This window comes from Columba livia, chromosome 1, assembly GCF_036013475.1.
Source record: "Columba livia isolate bColLiv1 breed racing homer chromosome 1, bColLiv1.pat.W.v2, whole genome shotgun sequence".
NCBI classification, from domain to species: Eukaryota; Metazoa; Chordata; class Aves; order Columbiformes; family Columbidae; genus Columba; species Columba livia.
In genome coordinates this window covers 135,174,638-135,194,878 of record NC_088602.1, presented here as the reverse complement: position 1 = coordinate 135,194,878, position 20,241 = coordinate 135,174,638, and the positions used below count along the sequence as shown (strand labels likewise).

Sequence of the window (20,241 nt, the reverse complement as noted above, 5' to 3'; positions counted from 1 at the left end):
CCCAGAAGTAGCTTTATGCAACATTTCAATCCCAACTGCAACCTCAAACCAGGATTTGACAGAGAAATGAGATTTGAATACATAGTGGAAAAAGGAGTTCTACACAGGCTTGAAGGACTGTGAGTTCTAATATTAATTGAAGGAAGATGCTCATGAAATATTTTAGAAGAAAAAAGAAACTGGGGCAGTCATCATGCGGCCTCTTAGTCAGATGGGGAAATTTCTGTCATAATATATCTATTGTCAATATTCCTGTACTATTCATATATGAAGCAAAGTTAGGTTAGTATATTCCTCATCATTTTTTTAAGCCCAAATGAGAACTGAGCACAACATTTTACAAGTTAAAACTGTACTTTCACAGTCACATGTCTTGCTGAAAACAGAGTAGGAACTTGATCTCTAAGCTTTGCAAAAGACAATGTTTGGAAGGAATCTCTGAAGTCAATGTACTCCCAGATTAAAATCTTGACTCTCTCATCCTCAGCCTGAAAGTCTAGGTGAAAATGGTGGTAGCTCAGATATCACTCTGAATAATTACTGCCAACAATTTAGTTTTGTAAAGGCAAGAATTCTGGTTTTAGAACAACACAGAAAATTGCCTCTACATCCCTGGTATGTAAACTTTGCCCTATCCAACATGCCTCATCATAAATTATCTGGTAAGGATAAATCTTTTAGAAGCCATGAATGGTGTGGCAGGACCAATTCACTAAATCTGCCATAAGACACTTGAGAGATAATTGAGATGTCAAGCCTCATCAATATCAACATACTTAAAGTAAGGACAAGAGGAGAGGGGAAGAATGATAATGAATAATACCATTATGTGAAGCTAGTTAACTTATAGCTTAGAAACAGATACATACCAGTCACCAATCTGAACATCCTTGAATTTCATGGAAGTCTGGACTGCTAAGCAGTCCTAATTCCTTAAAAAGCTTCTGTTCATAGAAGTTGATTATTTGTTGCCAGAGTAGTAGGTTTTTTTTCTATTTTAACTTCCAAGATTTAACCTTCTAACTCTAACTTAACACACAGGAGGTAAAATAATGAGTTTGGACAGTGTACAAGAAACATCAGTAAAATGTTATTTAAAAAAAAAAAAAATCTCTTCCTCACCAGGCAGAGGAAGGAAAGTGTCAGATCCCTCAAGAGCTCCAAGCCTCAGAGGAGGTTTCTGCCAATTTTCAGTGCTATGAATGTGCCTTTCTCAGTTGCTGGTTGTATATCTCCTCCTAATCAATACAGATGCGTATATGTCCCACATTACTTTCTCATCAAAGGTCTTGCACTGCAGTTATCATCCACTCACTTTGAAAACTGACACTGAACACAATCCTGTTTCCTGTTCCCCATGTATTTCTTCCTCCCTCTTTTCCCATTTCCCTCCCCCTCTCACAAGGTAGCTTCTCACTCTCTCCATCTGCTTCTTCAACCATCTGCTCACTCCTTCCCTTCCTTCTTGCTGGATAATTCCACAGTATCTCTAGTGTAGCTCCATAGTCTCCCTGTAGCATCACTAAAACTCTTTTTCCTCTTCTGTTCAAAATCACTAAATATAGTGAGCTTTCCACTCTAGATCTTGATGGAGGGGAGGGTGCAAAATAAATATCTATGAGTTTAATAATCTACTGCCTTGACATCTGTAAAATCCCTTGTAAGCTTCATGTTTCAGACTGCTCCTATTCTTCTGTCTTAAATGCCATGGCTAAACTGATCTTGTGTCCTTGACTGGATGTTCTAGCAATTTCACCTCACTTCTTAAATCAATCTCATTAGCCATTTACATCCCACAGGATTTTCAGATTCCCCATCTTCAGGTCCACCGCCCTAAGCAGCTCCCTCTTCTCGCCTGGCACCTGGTGCCATGCTCTGCCAATTCTGCTTGGTTTGCTTTGATCTCATCCCACAAGCACTTCTGTGCCTTCTGCTACTCAGACTCTCTTTGCCTGGAATCAGCTCTTGAAGCCAATTGCTATTCTATTTCCCCCTTGCTTGCCCTCTCTTTTCTACTCTGTCAAAGTCTATCGTCTTTTCCACATACAAAACCAGAGAACCCTTCAATTCCTGATACAGAGGAAAAATATTAAATTTGAATATCATCAAACATCCATTTCCAAGTCTGTGCATTTCTTTCCAAAACATCTGGCTTTCGATGGCTCATTTTATTTCCATGCTTTGCTTCCTTTCGCAATCCTTCACCTCCCAGTACCTGCATTATACTTTTTTTATGCCTAACCATTTCCTGTTTATCCCCTTCGTTTATACCTTTTCTCTGTGTTTTTCAGTGAGCATGGCAGGTTACTACCAGATCTTGTTCTGCCTGAGAACAGCCTACCTCATTTCAGCTGCTAAACAACACAGCAATTACAATTCAGGCACGCAAAATCTGAGATGACACTGACTTTTATTTTTTCGCTCCCTCTTCTCCTCTCTCATCAGCTACTAACGTGGAAAATTTCAACCAACCCTAATAACAAAAATTTGTCCCAGTTTCCTAAGAAAGCAAGGCTTATATGATCACAACCTGCCAATCAGTTCCATCCTGACCACTTTCGTACCTGTAAGTTAACATTAAATAATATGAAGATAATAAGGACCCAGAGGTTGTCAGTGATGAAGCAAAGAGAAACCCAAATTAGCATCTTCATTAACTGTGGGATGCAGGAGCCATCTGGCCTGACCAGCAGAGTAGTTTGGGCCACCCATCAGTATAAGCCTGGCTGGGGAGCAGCCAAAGCACCTCTGGCACGTGCCCAGCTCATTGTAAAGGGAGGAAGCTGGAAGCACTGAGGGAAGTACAGTAGAACAGATAACTCTGTAAAACCAACCTCCCTTAGCTTCTCTGCTTACAGTAAAAAGATCAGGGGTTTAGTCTTGGATTATTTCACCCAACACCAAAGCATTGCTTATTTCATCTCTTCTAGATGCTTTTCCAGGATGAGAATACCATTAAGCAGATAACTCTGGTGCACTAATATCTATAACACAGATGAAGCATTTTTCTTTTTGTTTCCCCTGACCAGAGAAGGAACAAAATGGTCACTACCTTTTCTGAATTATACTGGGATTTGCAGTCACCAGCTGGGTTTTCAATCCAACATCCTTGCTGTATTCACTGGATAAAGGTGGAAGGTTGCACCTGTGCAGAGAAAGACAGTCAAGATTTTAAATGACATTCAGGATTGACAGGCTTCAACCTAAGTTCTTCTTAATCTGAAAGTTTGCAGGTGTTTTTTTCTTTAGAAAAAAACAAACAAACACACACACAAAAAAACCCAAACCAAAACAAACAAAAAAACCTGTCAGAAAATGTAAAAGTACTGCATAAATACTAGACCAAGCTACAAATGCCCCTTACTGTACCACACCTATAAGCACAATAGGATGTTTTTGTATCAGACTGTGGGGAAATGTAGACACAGAACCTTTTGCAGAGATGATCTTATGTAACCTCTAAGCAAAAGGAAAGACACAGACTCAGCATTTCTGACAGACTGAAAGGCTGTGGAAGAGGCCATTATTATCTATAGCAAAGACTTTTTTTTGCAAACCCTTTTAAAGTTCTGTTTTCACTCTGTTCTGTCTTGTTTATCAGTATCAGGCCCCAGACTGTTACCACTCCGTGGTATTGAAAACATTACATGTCTTGCAAACAACACGAATTTTTAATATTACACTGTGGGCTGTCTTCAGCGTACAGAATTTACCAAGAAAACACAAAGAAAAATTTTAAGTGGCTATTTAAATATGTGCATCTCAGGTCTGCTCACAGTCTTGTTTTCATGGGCAAGGTGATAACATAATAAAGACAAAGCAACTGTGCAAATTTATTTTGGAAAGCAGAGAGCCAAGACTACAAAAAACAGAAGTAGAGAGAAAGCTCAAGACAATGAACAGTCCTAAACGCTCCATAGTGAAGACCTAGGAGAAGAGGGAAAGTGCAGTAGATAAAGATGAAAATACATTCAAATAGTATCCAAGCCCATGCACTGCTCCACGAATTACAGTCAGAACTCTACTCAATAGGTAGAAACTACATCAAAAACTGGTGTCAAAACATTTTTAATTTCAAATTTGTCCAACTTTTACAATCAAAGATAGGAACAATATTTTTAATGCTTAAAAAGCAAAAATGAAACCAGGATTTTCAGAGACAAGGAGAACTTTGAACTTTTTCAGAAAAAGACTTGCTGTTTTTTATGTTGCTGGGGTTTTATTGAGGTTTTTTCCCAAAAGAAAAGGTTTTGGGCTTCACCATAACCAAATTTGCCCTCCAGTTTTTAAGTTCAACCATCAAAACAAGAAATCCCCATTTGCACATGCTGCTTTCATTGTTTTTTCTGCAGCACACTGGAAAAGAGCAGCACAGAGACAGAGCACAGAAGGTGAGGAAAGGTGAGGGGCATGCTCAGATACCAGCTCCTGCCTTTTTCTGCTCCCACCAAGAACATGTTCTGGGCAAACACTGACCGTAAAGAAGGGGTTCAAGCAGCCCCTGGTTGCTTTAAACTGCAGGCATCCACCCTGATGGAGGAGGAGGAGGCCTCAGCACTGGAAAATTGGCAGGCAGCTGTGCAGAGAGGAGTTGTTTTGCGTTCATGACTTCTTCCCGTACCAGGGAGACGTGGGTTCCTGTGCTGCAGATCTTCTGCCTGTGAAGATCTATGTCACTTTTTTCACCATCTTCTGCATTAAACTCTCTGTAGCACTCCACTTCTTCTGCGTGTGTCCTCCAGGCAGCTGGAGTCCATCATGAAACTCTGGAGTCCAACAACGAGTTGCTTCTCCGGTCTGGGTGGGTGCCAAGAGAATGGGACCAGACTCTTTTCAGTCATGCCCAGCAATAGGATGAGGGGCAGTGGGCACAGACTGAAACACAGGAGGTTCCATCTGAATATGAGGAGCAACTTCTTTACTCTGAGGGTGCCAGAGCACTGGAACAGGCTGCCCAGAGAGGTTGTGGAGTCTCCTTCTCTGGAGACATTCAAAACCCACCTGGACATATTCCTGTGGGATCTGCTCTGGGTGAACCTGGGTGGGTTGGACTGGATGATCTCCAGAGGTCCCTTCTAACCCCAACCATTCTGTGATTCTTTGATTCTAGTGAGAGGTGGGAGATGGGGAAGTGAGCTATGGTTCAGATTTTATGGCAATTTCCAGGGGCTACAGCAGAAACTATTGGGCTGTTGCACGTCACCATACACTTCCACTAAGCTGGGAAAAAACAATCTTGTCACAAGGAAAGCTCTTGCTTCCACAGCAGTTGCTGCCTCCGTTAGCATTTTCACTGACCTTTGCAATATCTGGAGAAGGGATCCAACCACTTGAACAGCAGAGTGCAGCAAACAAGGCTGCACAAATTCCCTGCTGCACCTTGACGTGTTACAGTTTTGTGCAACTTTGGTGTCCAGAGAAGGCTCTAGTGTGCACACCTTACACTGTTTGCAATTTTTGTTAATGCAAAACATCCCATATTCCCTAAGAAAAAGACACAGTAGTGCTACATCTGCATGTATTTGCACAGGAATATCAGTTGTCAAAGCCATATTCTTAAATTCACATCATCAGGAAATGCCAAGGAGAAAGACAACGAAGTCCCACCTATATGGAACACTGAATGATGAATTCAGCCATGTTCACTCAGAAAAATAAACTTTCCAGGAATGTTTTCTCCTTTTCATGACTACATTTGTTAAGATGTGCACAATATATTGAGATCTCAGTTAGGAAACAGCTTCCAGTTTGGTCTACTACAATTTAAGAGAAGCTGGACAACTTAAAAAGGAAACCAGAAAAGGGAAATTAAAATAAGAGGTTTCACAAAATGTGATCATTGAGAGGGGAAAAAAGAAAAAAAGAAAAAAAGAAAATTAATACAATTTAATCAGATTAATATTATTTGGAGATGTTATAGAAACCCTCTCAGTAGCAGTTTTCAATGGCAGGTCAAACAAATATTTGTGAAGCAAAACACATAGGTGATTTGTGTCAGAGCCGAAAGATGGTATTAATGACCTCTGGTAGATTACAGTTTAATGATCCCCAATTTGAATGAACACAAAGTAATAAGGCAAACTTTTAAGAAGCTGTTTTTGGTCTGAGTTTATTTAAAAGCTCTAGGAAGGATCAAGATCTCTCCCTAGTTTTTATCATCTTAACATCTCAATAATGACATTTCTTTCACAAGCCATTCCCAGATGCATTATTTAAACACACATAATTCCTTTAACCAGTAAGCCTCATTCGCAGTTTGTTCTGCATGAAATATCAAGAAACGGCGTAAGTATCCAGAGGAAACTCAGTAAGAAATCGGTTGACAGAAACTTATTGGCCTTTCAGATTATTTTCTTGAACAGGTCAGCAGAGTTTTGAGTGTTGCGCAGGTGAGGAACACATTAAGAAGCAAAAGATTCATCCTAAGAAAGGTCCTTTTAATTATCTTACTCTTGGTCCTGGTACTGAGGAAGTACCGGTAAGTAAGTGAAGCAAGTGAAAGTGCAGGGAAGAAGGCGGTATCAGGACAGCATTTCAGGCCTGCATTTCTGACATGAGCCTGACTGAAAGAGTGGAACATATTGGCCTTCTATACAGACCAATATGACTTAGACCTAGCCCTTAGGTGGTAAAAAAAGAAATCATCAACTGACACAGCAGTCTGTGTGTGCCTTTGTCACATCTGAGACATTCCAACTCAATAGGTAGAAACAGCTGCAGGGGTAAAATGAGAGGGATCCTTCAACCCTCACTGGGTAGAAATGGCTCTTCTGGGTTTGGCCCAGACAGAAGCCCATGTCCCACAGGTGCAGAGAATCCAGGAAACTTGGCTGATGCATGTGCATTTGGTAAATGGTATGTGACTATCTAGCTGTTTCAAAATGTTATGTAAGCATATATACTAAACACTGGGGACTACTATGAATTTAATATGTAATTGCAAACATAGCTTTTTATTCCTTTGTCGCACCTTGGCCAATGTCAAGACAATAACTGCACAAGGCAGCTGAAAGACATATTTCTCTGGTCTCATCTTCAAAGCCCAAAGTGCCACCATATTTAACCTCCCCAGCTCCACTGGGGCTGGTATAGCTAGAAAGCATGGCACAGCGTGATTGAAAGAGAACAGCTTGGCTTCCCCTAACCAGGACAGTGACTAATCAACTTGAAACAGTGACTAGTTGCTTCTAGTTTAGGAATAAATTCACCAGGAAACAGCTCAGAGAATTCCCCACCACCCCTGCTATTTTACTGGGAAAAACCCTCTCTCTGGTAGAACGTACAAACCACAGCAAAGCCATGGAAAGTGTTTGGGGGACAGGGAGAATTGTGAGATGTAGAAATATTTCTTCAAAATCTGTGCCAAGAAAATGTGTCTCTTCTGTCAAAACATGGACAAAAGCATTGCTTAGGGTTTAGTACCCAACATTTCTCTCTTCAAATAAGTGTTAGCAGGAAGGAAGAGAGCAGATCATTTTTTTTTCTTAGAAATAAGGATTACAAACTTGAAAACCAGCCAGGTATTAGGAGAAGAGCCCATTATGACCACACTACCTAAACATGCAGATCATATGCCATGCACCTTTTTCATTGCAGATGCAGTGTGCTGTGCCTTTTGGGCTGAAAATGCTGCTCTTTTAATCTTTATGTTGTTACAACTGTGTTTGTAGAAGATGCTTAGGAACAAGATGAGTTTAAACTCATTCATTAACCCTAGTGATTACAATATATCAGAGAAGATGGTTGCAGTCATATGACAAAGCTTATGGAAATACACTTAAGTGAAATAAAAAACTATGTGAATGGAAGGAAAGAACAAGGGCAAAACGTGGCATGACATATCCCACTGTGGAAATACTTTAAAGATATCACACAAATCTCTTTTTTAAAAAATGAAACTTGCTATGCAAGTCATCATTGTGCTCTTCCCCTCTCGGCTCTCAGATTATAGAAGTCAGATTTAGAAAAGATCAACTATATCCTATCTTCTATCTGCTATAGAAATATTTTCTAACCCAAAAGAACTGAAAGATTTTCCATAAATATGGTTGCACATCACTAATACAATATGGCCTGCAGGCAGCTACTGGGATTTTTGCAGGATTTTCCCTGTCACTTATTTCCAATTCAAAATAAGTTCTGTACAGATAATGGTTGCTTTACCATCCCTGGAGAGAAAAGGATTTTTCTGATCAAGCTACAACTACTGGTTTAAAAAAAAAAAAAAAAAAAAAAAAAAAAGAAAAAAAATCTATTGTTTTTATAACTGATTGGTCCTACAGCATTTCAATTTCCCATTGCATCTAGATAATAATACCATGGTATATACCCTGCAGTTTCTTAGATTTGGTCTGTGGAACACCTAAGGAGTTCTGCAGTAATGGCAATCAGCACACTGCCTCTTCTCCCCCTGTGCCTTACATCTTCTCTTCTATGAATGCTCTAAGCATATGTTACCTTTTGTCTTTAGTTTGATGTATTTCTTTGCTTTAACATTGAAGGCATTTTTGGTCTTTGAGATGTAAACCAGAAATTACAGTAATACTGTTTGATTTGCAGTAAATTTGTAAGGCTTTATAATAAGCCATCAGGATCTATAAGGACACTTGCTAAGGTGGGTTTTCATTATGCATCCATCTCAAAAAAAACTTCATTTCTCATCTCTTTGGGAGCATTCACCCAGTTTCTCCCCCACAATGTTTTTCTTGTTCATGTTTAACAGGGAGGAACTAATTTCTGTCTTTCTTCCTTAAAGAATGCAGACCTAGAAAGTGCCAAATTCAATCACAAAAGCAGTAACTGGCTCAACATCCTTTCTGACAGGTTCTGATAACTTCAGGAAGGCTGCAGCAAAAGGAAATGTCAGGAATACCAAAAAACCTGCATCAAGGAAAGAGGTTTAGTGTTTCCCCAGACAGTCAGCCAGAAATCAATCTTGAGGAAAGAAAAAAACAGGAACATTTTAGCTTGTTCCAACTTACACTTTTAAGCCTTGCCCCATAAATCAGTACCTACTCATCTTGAGTTCAATGGGTGGCATACGATGGCATTTGGAGTTTCAGAGGACAGTGCACAGTGCAGGATGAGACCCTGCCTAAAATTGCCTTATTAAAGAGAAAAGCAGCTCTCTGAGACCCTGCACAATCTGTCACGACCTTAATCCATTCATCTACAGATTGCCCCCGCACTATGCACATATTTGCAGAAGCCAGTCAAAAGTATCTTTTTTGCCTCTCCTCACACTTTTACCCAGATCACTTGTGTAAAGCATCCTGCAAAGAGGTGGGGGGAAACAAGGCAAATTATAAGTGATTAATCACAACTGAATAGCTTTGAAAACTCCAAGACTTAGCAGGGGGAAGGGGAGACAATGTGTCATTGAGGTTTCTGTCTTACCGCATGACAAAATCTGCTTGATCTATTTGTTTGCCGCAGCCGCTTTTTTTCAGGATCCCACCATTTCCCACCACGGAGCATTTCTTCAGTGGCAGCTGGAAGGGAGTAGCCTAGCAACACAAAACAAGGACCGGTTTTACAGAGGAGAACACATGCATCTTTGTAGCAGACGCTGCTGGAAAACCCGAGGAGCTGGCAGGACTCAAAGTGACGAAAGAAAAGGGAGAATTAGGAGCTAGGGAAAAAAAATAAAGTAGAGAAATTAGCTGGTAAGTAGACATAGGACGATTTTTATCCTTACTCCCCACACCAGGACACAACAAATGTGATACAGAAGATAACATCTCTGCAAAAATAAAACTGCCGAAAGTCCTGATGCATATACTGATCAAGCCAGACAGGTCAGAATGAGCCTTCTATGCAAGCTGCAGGGACACAGTAGAAATAAGACAACCAGGCAAAAAATAAATTAAATAAAAAAAAAAGCCATGAAAGTGACCTTCCTGAACTGATATACAAAAGACAGCTCTGAGGAAGAGAGGAAGGAACAAATAGGGAATAAGGTGATGACAGCAAGGCATTGGGAATCAGGAGTCACCTTGGCTCCCTCCATGGTTGTGTCACTGGGATGAGTCACTCCAAAGCCTTAAGCAAAGGTATTTAGAGCTTGACAGCAGCTCCTTAAACACTCAGCTGCCCAGACACAGCATAAATTAAAATTAGAAAGGGCTCATTTTAAATAAGGACCTCTTGTAGCCACTTTGCAATGCATAAAAATGAAAGGTCAAATTGTTCTGCTATCCTATGCATCAAACACAGTAATAAGTGAGATATGTGTAGTCTTCTTCATTCCAGAGGATCTCAGAACTATGGGTGGGACATCTTCCTGCCAGCCCCAAGTCTTTCACCCCTAGTGCGGTTGGAACAGTCATTTAAACAACACACAGCGCAGCCTAGCATATATTTTTTTTTTTAAAAGGTGTTGAAAAGACCTGTGAATCTAAAGCAGTGTGATTTAGTTACAGAATGGAATTTGTCTCCAATACAAAAGTTAATATTCTCCACATAGAAAAAAATTGTGCAGGGATTTTTTTTTATCAAACCTGTCAAAACCTGACTTTTCAGTTGAGACACAAGTTACTGCACAGGCCTCAGAGAATGCAGATGCCATGATGACAGGATGTAGCATCACAAAACAATTCTCTTCTTCAGGAGGATGAGGTAGAATGGCAGCAGCACTTGTCCTCACTCAGTGTACTGAGTGACATCTAACATTGTGTCATGTATTCACCAGCCATTGCAACAGTGTACATGGCCCAGAAAACAGACCCAGCATTACAGCACAAAGTTTGAATTTGTTAGGAGCTATTTCTACTGTCGTTTCTTCCTTAGATTTATTTGCTTTATCTTCTTTTCTCAGCAAACTAGATTCTATTCAGCTAGTATAAAGCCACAATCTGCTTTCTAATGAAAAACATGAAAGCATTCTGCTTATCCTAGTTCTGGATTAAAATATACTAAAGCAGAAAAATAAATTTCAGTTTCCTGAGGCCTTGCCACAATTAGGAACCCAGTGACAGCATAACAGAACAATACTAAGTATGCAGCTGCATTCTTATTCTGCATCTGCCTTCTCAAGAACATTTTTTAATTTACACAGTTATTGAACTAGGAGAATATCTTGATATTCAAAGCACATCTTATCTCTGAGGTGACACTGACCAAATGAGAGCTCCCATAATCAGCAAAGACAGGGGCTAGGGAGGATGGGAATCAGAGGAAATGCACAAGTGATTTGTTTTATAAATAACAGTACCTTTCTTATTCAGAATATATCCAAGTTCCTTCTACGACAGCTAGTTATACAGACAAGGCTGTGACAAATCACAGACAAAGGCAGAAGCCATTAAGTCTTGCTTTTAAAAGCTGTGGACACCCTGTCACACAAATTCTGTGGCTTTAGTACATGTCGAGTGGATTTAGACCCCCCAAATAAACATTTAGGAGCTACTAAATGCTTCAAAAATCCATGAGTTGCAAACAGCCTTTGCTGTTGCTTGAGTGAGACGACTTGCTGTCCTTCAAAGGAGGCTTATATCCTGTTATGATAAAATTAGTTGTCATTTGCATACATGCTTTTGTTTCTAAAAGCATGTGAAGCTTTTAGAAGATCAGGGCTGCCAGGATGATTTGAGAAAGCCAAAGGAAAGTAAAAGGGGCAGATAAAGTGACCATCATGGTTGTCCCTCTGCCTAACCTGTGAAGAAATCCACTTGCTCTATGGACATAGGAGGAAAACCAGACTGAACACAGCTCTCTCTGAAGCGCCATCATGCCCACAAGAGCTCACAGAAGCATTTGCCTCCCCCAGCAAAGTACTGAAAATTCAGGATGTGGCACAGACATCAGACAGGGCTTACACAGCACTGTTTAGCTTAAAATGTTCAATGGATGCATTTTCCAGGGGACCATATGTAGAAGCTTCCTACAAACATTATGCAAAAGACCTAGTTCCAGTATCATAACAGGGTGGAGAGGTGGTTATGAAGGGCTAAGAATTAAGTGTCCCTGCTGCTTGGTGGGATTTCAGCTGCTTTGAACTTAATGAAGAGCAATTGCTTAGGATGACCTGGGAGAAACCTGCATTTGTTATTTTGCATGTGACTTTTCTTCAAACATTTAAATCAAGAATCAGTATTATTGCTGAAACTTCAGGGACATTTCAGGAACTCTACCCTGAGGCTCTTTGTCCAAACAGACTGCCTGGTCATACACAAATCACACAAGTCTTTAAGCCAACTGTTACCCACAAGCAACTATGAAAAATATGGCTCCTTTTCATCCCTACAAAAAGCATTTCTCTTTTCCCCTCTTTCAAAGGAACAGGCTCCCGGGCTTTGAAATTGTTAGGAAATCACCATCCTGAAACATATATATATATACATATATATATATACACCAAACCCACTGTAGAATGTTAGAATGGCACACTTTCCTCCTCTCCACAGACAAAAGATGCTGATGGGACAGGTAGCACAGAGGGTCTTCAAAGCTGAAATGCTGTGGGCTTCATTCTGTGACTTTCCATAAGTATAATCCTCAGTCTTTCCTTTGGGCTGTCCAAAATATGAGGTGCAGACAGGTTAAGCAAAATTGCAACATAATTAACCAAAAGGAAGCTCCAGCCCTAACAAACAGTAGAATTACTCAGTTTATTACTAGCTTTCCACACCACTACTAGGCTTTCAAGATGTTTCTCTGCATCCTCTTACTGCTTCTACTACTGGCTTGTCAGGGTATGCACTGTGAATTTAATGCTGAATTTAATATTTAATTATCAAAACCTGGAGTTATTTTTTCCTTTAAGGGTTAAAAAAAAAAAAAAAAAAAAATCAAATATGGACTCCAGTAATGATTTGTTTCGTCATAAAAGTGATCTTATGTTATCTTCATGGAGTGGGTGATCTGCCTTCAAATTTTTTGAACATTATGTTGGGGTTGAAGAGTTAGTAGAATGCCACAACTTTCTGCAGAATTGAACCCGTTTTATTTTTTTGTAAAATAGACTTGGGCATTACGTGTAATTACAGTAAGAGATAATTTTCAATCAAGAATGTTACATTTTCAAGGTGATGGTGCTCTTTGGAGATAATACTATATGGTAAACCCAAGTTTGCTTCTAGGTTTCTATTACCAGCAAAATACGTTTCACGGGACTTAGAAAAATCTTCTCATGCTTTCCTTCTTTACCTCCCACAGTGTAACTCTTTGCTAGGCAAATTGTCAGTTCGTAGTTAACAGCATAGAAGGTCTCACATTGTGGCAACCCAGCTGTCATTTATGCTAAATGCTCACAAAAAGATCAGTTGTTTTTCTCCTTACAATTCTAAGCTGGCCTTACAAATGCTAGCTTTGGACAGTAACATTGGAACAAAAGCATTTCCATTAATATTAGGTTCCTGAAACTCTGTTATTTTCATTGTCAACACATTTGTTTTTTTCTTCATTCATAAAATTTTAATGAGCAGCCAGAGTCTTGTGGGTGGACTAGAAAAAATAGCGCAACATCAGTTCATCTAGTGTAATAGAGAAAATGTAAAAATAAATGACCAACTCATCCCTACTTTTAAGCAATCACTACCACAAAATTTACAAATACTGTTAACTAAAAACACCTTGCATATTGGAAATAAACGGGATGAAATCCCTTTAAATGTTAAAAATCATTTTAGAAAAGATTCTTAAGGTGGGTTTTAAAAGGCATCTCCAAACAAAGCAGTGATAGAAAGGCCCCATTGTCTCATTTTCCCTGGTTTCAAACAATGAAACTCCATTGATAATCAATGAAGATGTTCTAGTTCATATTCATGTAAATGAAAGAAGAACCTGCACACCCCCCTGTGTTCCCCTCCCTCCGCCCCCCACCCCGTGAATTTAGTGACAAATAAGCACACAAAGCAAGAGATTAAAGACTCCAAATTGAATATGGGACTAATTTAACAAAGCATCTACCCAGCAATTCACTGATTAGTTTCATCATTCATCTAAGTAGAACTAAATCATTGTCATCAGTTAAAAGAACATTACACAGTACTAACAAAATATAATTTATTTTAGATAATGCTACTCTCATTCACTTTGATTTCATTGTTAGGTTGTTAATGCATTAATTTTTGCCCACTCCCTGCCAAAGATTTAATCAGTAACCAAGTCCTTACTGGAAAAACAGGAAAAATTACAGTATTCAGCTTCTGATTTAATGCTGAAGATGTCAAAAACATTGAAAACACTGAGAACATAAATCAGAATTTTATTTTTTTTTCTAAATAAGCCTTTTTGAATCTGCAAGAGATGCTGTGATTTTACCATCGGTTTTGAGAAGGCAGCATCCTGATGAGAAGAGCATTGTTATACTGATTTTCCTAAGGAGCCAGCAAAACGCTGAAAGTTAATGAGAAGCCAAATTGAGTTCTTAATAAAACATTTGCTTGCACCTTTGCATAAGGAAGCAGCTGATGCTTTAAAGGATAAGTCTCCATGTGTCAGCCACAGGTAATGTGGCATTGGTTTTTACACTGTCAGACACGGTGGGGTGGCAAATCCTCCTCCTTCTTTGTTTACAAATCATCTTCAGTCTGATGGGCCTTTTGTTCCTCCTGCAGAGCTGTCAAGACATGACAGCTTGAGGCAACCAGCTCCAAAGAAACATCAATGTCAGGCGCTGGGTATTCTCTATAGGGGAATGTGGAAGGTGGCAATGGTTCCCTACATTTCCTAAAAGAGAGAGGACTTTTCAGTCCACCTCCCACACTATGCCACTGTAGGGAGACGGATGATGTCCCTCTCTCTGTCCTTTAGAAATAATTGTTGTTATCTTGGGAAAATAAGTGTTTTCACAAAAAAATGCTTAGGGTTAGGGCTCGGCATTTCTTTTAGTGAAAACTTAATATTCCGAAAAATAAGATGGACTTTTTTTCAGGAAGATTTCCTTTAAAATTGGCTGCACTGTTATCTAAAAGGTCTTGCATGTAGTAATTCATAACTTCAGACACTTTATTTCATACACCTATTTTCAGTCTGGTCTCTCTTTTTGTAGTTATTGATTGAAATAATGACACAAAGTTTGAAATGCATATAAAATCTTAACAGTAATTCATTTTTGTATAAAGAAACAGAAAAAACATGGGTTAGAATAAAAGTGCCTGTGTATGAATGCTGGAAAGAGCGAAAATCTTTACCATAACATAAATCTTGAACAAATGTTGCTGGCTGCAAGATACATGCATTATAACATATTAGGAAACCACTTTACTAGCAGATTTATTGAATGCCATATAATTCCTGTATTTTTTGTGTTTACACAAAGCTGTATTATAAAAGCACATTAGTGAAACTGTTGACGACTGTATTTCACGTGTGCAACTTCTGTCAGAATCACAGTGTACGGTCCACTGAGACTTGCTAAACATTTGTGTTAGCTACAACTCATACAAAATTCTCTATGTTCCACTAACTATAATGAGTAAAATGTCAAGCAAGATGCAACCAAAACCTTGCCTCTATGGTAACGCCGTCACAAAGCAGAGGGATAGGTATAAACACACTTAGAGTCATTTTGTGGAACAGATCAGAATGAAGCCCCTGCCAGACTGATCCCAGGGCTGGAGCACACTGCCCTGTTTGTGTACGATAATTACGAGCACCAACAAATAAGCTGGGCATGGTTTTTCAAATTCTGGACGTGGATACTACCAAACCCCAATATTTTATTACAAAGCAATTATTATAGGAAGAAACTGTGACAGTGACTGACTATGAAATCCCTTTAAGTTAAGAAAGCAATCTTAAAAATTAAGATCCAGCTACCTTCCTTTTTTTTTTTTTTTATAGTTTCCCTGTTCTACAAAGGCACTGCCAACTAACAAATTTTGAAATGTGAAGCTGGTTGCTCATACAAGATTGGTCCAGGTGGGGCAAGCTCCTCTATAGTACGATATAAGCCTGTCTCACTCATGACAGCAGTATCTTTATAAAGGATTTAAGTGGAATTAAACATTCACGCTCATGTAAATTTTGTGCTCTTCACAAATACGTACTCCAGCTGGTATTGTTTTTCATGAGATTAACATCTCATGAAATAATTATATGGAGACACAGGGCTGCAAAAGACCACTTAGGAGACTGAATGCATTGCTCTGTGGCTGTAGGAAATTGTCTTATGTCCAAAAAGATACCTGAGATATTAACTGCAGAGCAACCACACACAAAAGAGAGAATGCTTTGCAACATACCTGCATATTCACATAAAACACAGAGTACCAGTAACTAGCTGGCAGTCACTTTTAGTTCAAGCTGCACTTTAAGTAGGAACTTCAAAACAGTGTGTTCTCTAATAGCTTTCCACCCAGCGTGAAGTCACTACAAGTGAGTACTTGCTGTGAATGAAAAGAACATTTCAAATTGCTGCTGTGGCATTTAATTCAATGCAACTGGTCTTCATACAGCCAGGATAACAGTGTGGGGATTATGGAATAATTAAAAAAAAAAAAAAAAAAAAATCACATTTGGGGAGTGTGACGGTTTATATTAGAAAACAGACTTTTGATGGTATATCATAAACAGTATTTTTGAAGAGGAATGCTCTGGGAAGGTGAAGAGACATAGCAGACAAGAAGAGATTAATAGGTGGGAAATTTCAAAGTTCTGGAAGATTTCTGGATCCAAACTTTATGGCCTGCAATGTGCTAGGACCCCAAAATTTGGATTAAAAAGGAGAAAAAGGAAATATTGTTTTATGATTAACCAGAAAAAGTAATTCAACCTACTGGAGGTGGGGAGGGTGTCGCTTATTCTGGAAGATGTTACAGCTTTCAACATTTCCAGAATGGGGAGACCTCAAGAAAGATTTAAGCTTCCTTCCAAACAACTGCATTCAGATGTTCCATGGAGCAACCCAGTCCCATGTAAACTCAGAAAATGGAAAAATAATGTACAAATTTCTTGAAAAACAGCTTGGCCAGAATTTGTAAATAATTGCATCTTGGTTTCCCTACAAACCTTCTCACACACTTGAATAGCTCACTTATTATTTTTTTTTTAATCCTGTGTGGTAACAAACTTTGATTCATAGGTCAAATCACTAAACCTTGTTTACAGCCACAGAATCACTCAGTAAATCCTTCCCTTTACTTGACCATATGCCATGCTGATCTTAAATGAAAATGCCATCCATTGTGTGGGATTCTCAGCCCTGCTCTTCTTTGCCAGCACCTCCTGAGATAAGACACACAACACCTTCCCACATTTATTTCAACTGATTCAGACTTAAATGCTCACACTGTACAGCATTTATACACCAGGCAGAAATTTAGCTCCTGGTTCACTGGCTTTCTGTGGCGGAAACACATTCAGACACACCAGGTATCCCAGTGGTTAATACTGCACTATGCTGAATGCTTAGCAGCAAACCCTTATCTTTTGGGCTCAGAGACCTAACTTGCAGATGCTGCTTCTGAAGATTTTGTCCATCCTTCACTTTTCCTTGCTCTTTTCTTAATCTGCTCCAAGTCTGACCAGAAGAGAAAAAGCTAAGTATATCAAACTGTATATGCCAGGGTTGTGTTGATACGATGCTCTAAGCTTCAGTCAAAAAAAGTATATTGAAACGTTTTTAAATTTTGACTAGATACGTCATGGGAATAAAGGTAAGCACAAATCACTTCAGAGGGGAAAACTATGTTTTTAAGATCATGGATGCCTATTAAACCACAAGAGTAGTTACTATTTTAATAAGAGTTCAATGAGTTACTCTGCAAGCCTCAGAAAATGCATATGCTTATACAACTTCTAAATTCATCTCCTGCATGGCAGTATATAATTTCATAGCTGAGGAAGTTAATGTACATAGGTGCACCCTTTAACTTTCAGGCACAGAAGCTTTTGTTCACTACTATAGTCCAGTTGGAGAAATGTAGACAGAAAATAAATATGACTGTCCAGTGACAATGTCCTCCAATTCTGACTGTGCTTCCTCAGCAATTTTAGGATGAAAAACAGCAACAAGCTGCAACCAAAACAGAACAGGGAAAATTGCAGGATATGTGCATACATATGCCCAGTGTAAGAATATGTAGAAAATGAATTCTGATGTTGAATTAGATTCTTGTGAGAGCGTGGAACAACACACAGTCAAAAAAGATAGGAAAATACTTGCAAATTTTGCAAGACCAACTATTGTTCAGTAAGGGGTACTACTTAGTTTCCCAGCTTTACAAAGGATTTCTCAACACACTTTCATATATAGATGCAAGGCTATTGCCAGGACCATGCCACAATCACACAGTTCCTAAGCATTTTAACATCAATCTTAACCCTGCAGAACTGATACAGGATGAATGTTTCAACAATTGCATGAGCAGAATACAATTGTGAAATGCAACAAAAGCCTGCATTGAACATAGGTGGGGGTATGAAAGGCAGGAGGACTCTGAAGGTGTCAAGACACTCATCTGCATGGATGTGGTTGATTTACTAAAAAGCTCATCCAGCTATATAAACACAAAGTTCTCCAAAATCTTATTAGCAGCACACAGCATATGCAATAAATAAGGTTAGTTTCAGCTCATAAAAAAAATATAAAGATCTTCCAATTCTACTTGTGTAAAAGACAATAACACTGAAACAAAGGAATGGCTCTCTGAATCCCTGAGGGCCCTCTGATCCTACTGATATGAATAAGGAGTTGCAGCAAAGGAAATTAATCCACTTATACAGGCACCAAAATATGGATTTAGTTATCATGTGATCGAAAAGATTTGGCTTTTATTTCTTAGGCTGTCTTAAAAGCAATACCCTTCCATTTAGCTAGAATATTAAACAATGAGCTTCTACAAGGAAAAGATCAACTAATAAGAAATATTTCTTGCCTTTGCTTTATCTCTAAATTGTTCAGATGAATCAATGACATCTATTGAGAATCACTAGCTAAAAAGACATCAAGGACAACTAGCAAGGATTGATCTCTCTAGGAAATTGCAATTAGAATTTGAGTGGGGTTTAAACACAGATTGATTTCTGACAGCATGGAAGCAAAATTAGCTTTCTTTAATACTCACAGAAACATTTTTTTTTTCTTCTCTACTAATAAGAAAAATTAAACCTCTCAAGAAAGATTCAATTGCAGATAAGGAGGAAATATCTTACTATTTTAAGACAAATTTTGGACTTTGAAAATTCCAAATTTTACAATACAGATGCGGATTTATATACCAATCTTTCTTTCAATAAAATCCAAAGAATCCTCTCTGATTCCAAGTATTTAAATGCAGATAAGCAGCAAAGGGAACCACAACAGAGACAGGTTAGCTAGGAAACATTTTAGAGGCTCTGATGTTTTAACGTGTTTGCAATAGTTTGTGGATAATGATTGGACAAAAAGCCTTATGATATTAGGGTGCCTAGAAACATTAAAAAAAATCCAACATATAATATTATATTACAGATGCAGTGAGTTCATTTAAATGCACTACTGAATTGGATGAAACAACAGCACGAATCTAGAGAAGTGGGCAATCACTTTTTTCGCCTCCCATAGCAGACAGGGAATCCAAACACATAAAATGCACTAAGAAATAAGAAACTGTTTGAGGAATCAATAAATGTACCCAGGTCCAAAGAGCTATTATATCTGGGCCAGGTCAGGAGCCTGCATCAATCAATATATCCTACATCTTTAGCCTGTCCTTATCCACAAACCTAGATGGCATGGGAATTGGCTCACATAACTAACAATACAAGCAAAGTTGACCCCATAAGAGTTGAAAAGCAAATAATAGTATGCAAAGAAAATAACAGAAACAAATGTAAAGACTGCATGTAAAGCAAAGGTATATATAGGTCTTCATTTGGAATACTACCTTTCTTTAAGGCAGTCTTTCTGTAGAAAAGTAGAGCCAATGTTAAAAGACCTTGCTGAAAAGTAAAAAAAGGTGGTTAACAGCATAATAGAAATTACATATGAGTGACTATCAATTGTTTCAAAAGGAATGTTTACCAAAAAAGGAAGCAATTAGAGGAAAGTGCATTGCCATGCAATGTCATGTCTAAAGACTATGAAAAAAGAAGTTTAGGGGGAAGGCTGTCACAATTACAGAATCAATTCAGTTTCTATAAGCTATGTATTTTTCCAGTAATGAAAACAAAACTCCTTAAAATTAATAGTATTTCACATAGAGGTATGAGAGTAATTAATGAACTTATTTTAATAACTTATCATAAACTGATTTGAATAAACAACTATCATTTCTATATTGATAACAAAACAGTAGTGTAGGATTAAAATGGGGA

At 38.6% G+C, this 20,241-nt stretch overlaps 1 protein-coding gene across 1 annotated transcript in view; it reads right to left on the bottom strand.

Moving 5' to 3' along the window:
- Window positions 1–20,241, bottom strand: part of ST8SIA1 (ST8 alpha-N-acetyl-neuraminide alpha-2,8-sialyltransferase 1) — a 135,585-nt gene that overhangs the window by 50,778 nt on the left and 64,566 nt on the right. Inside the window, exons 3-4 of the mRNA XM_065031930.1 lie at window positions 9,397–9,506; window positions 3,053–3,145 (exon numbers count right to left, since the gene is read on the bottom strand). Of these exons, the coding sequence (XP_064888002.1) occupies window positions 3,053–3,145; window positions 9,397–9,506 (203 nt within the window). The remainder of the gene's footprint in view (window positions 1–3,052; window positions 3,146–9,396; window positions 9,507–20,241) is intronic.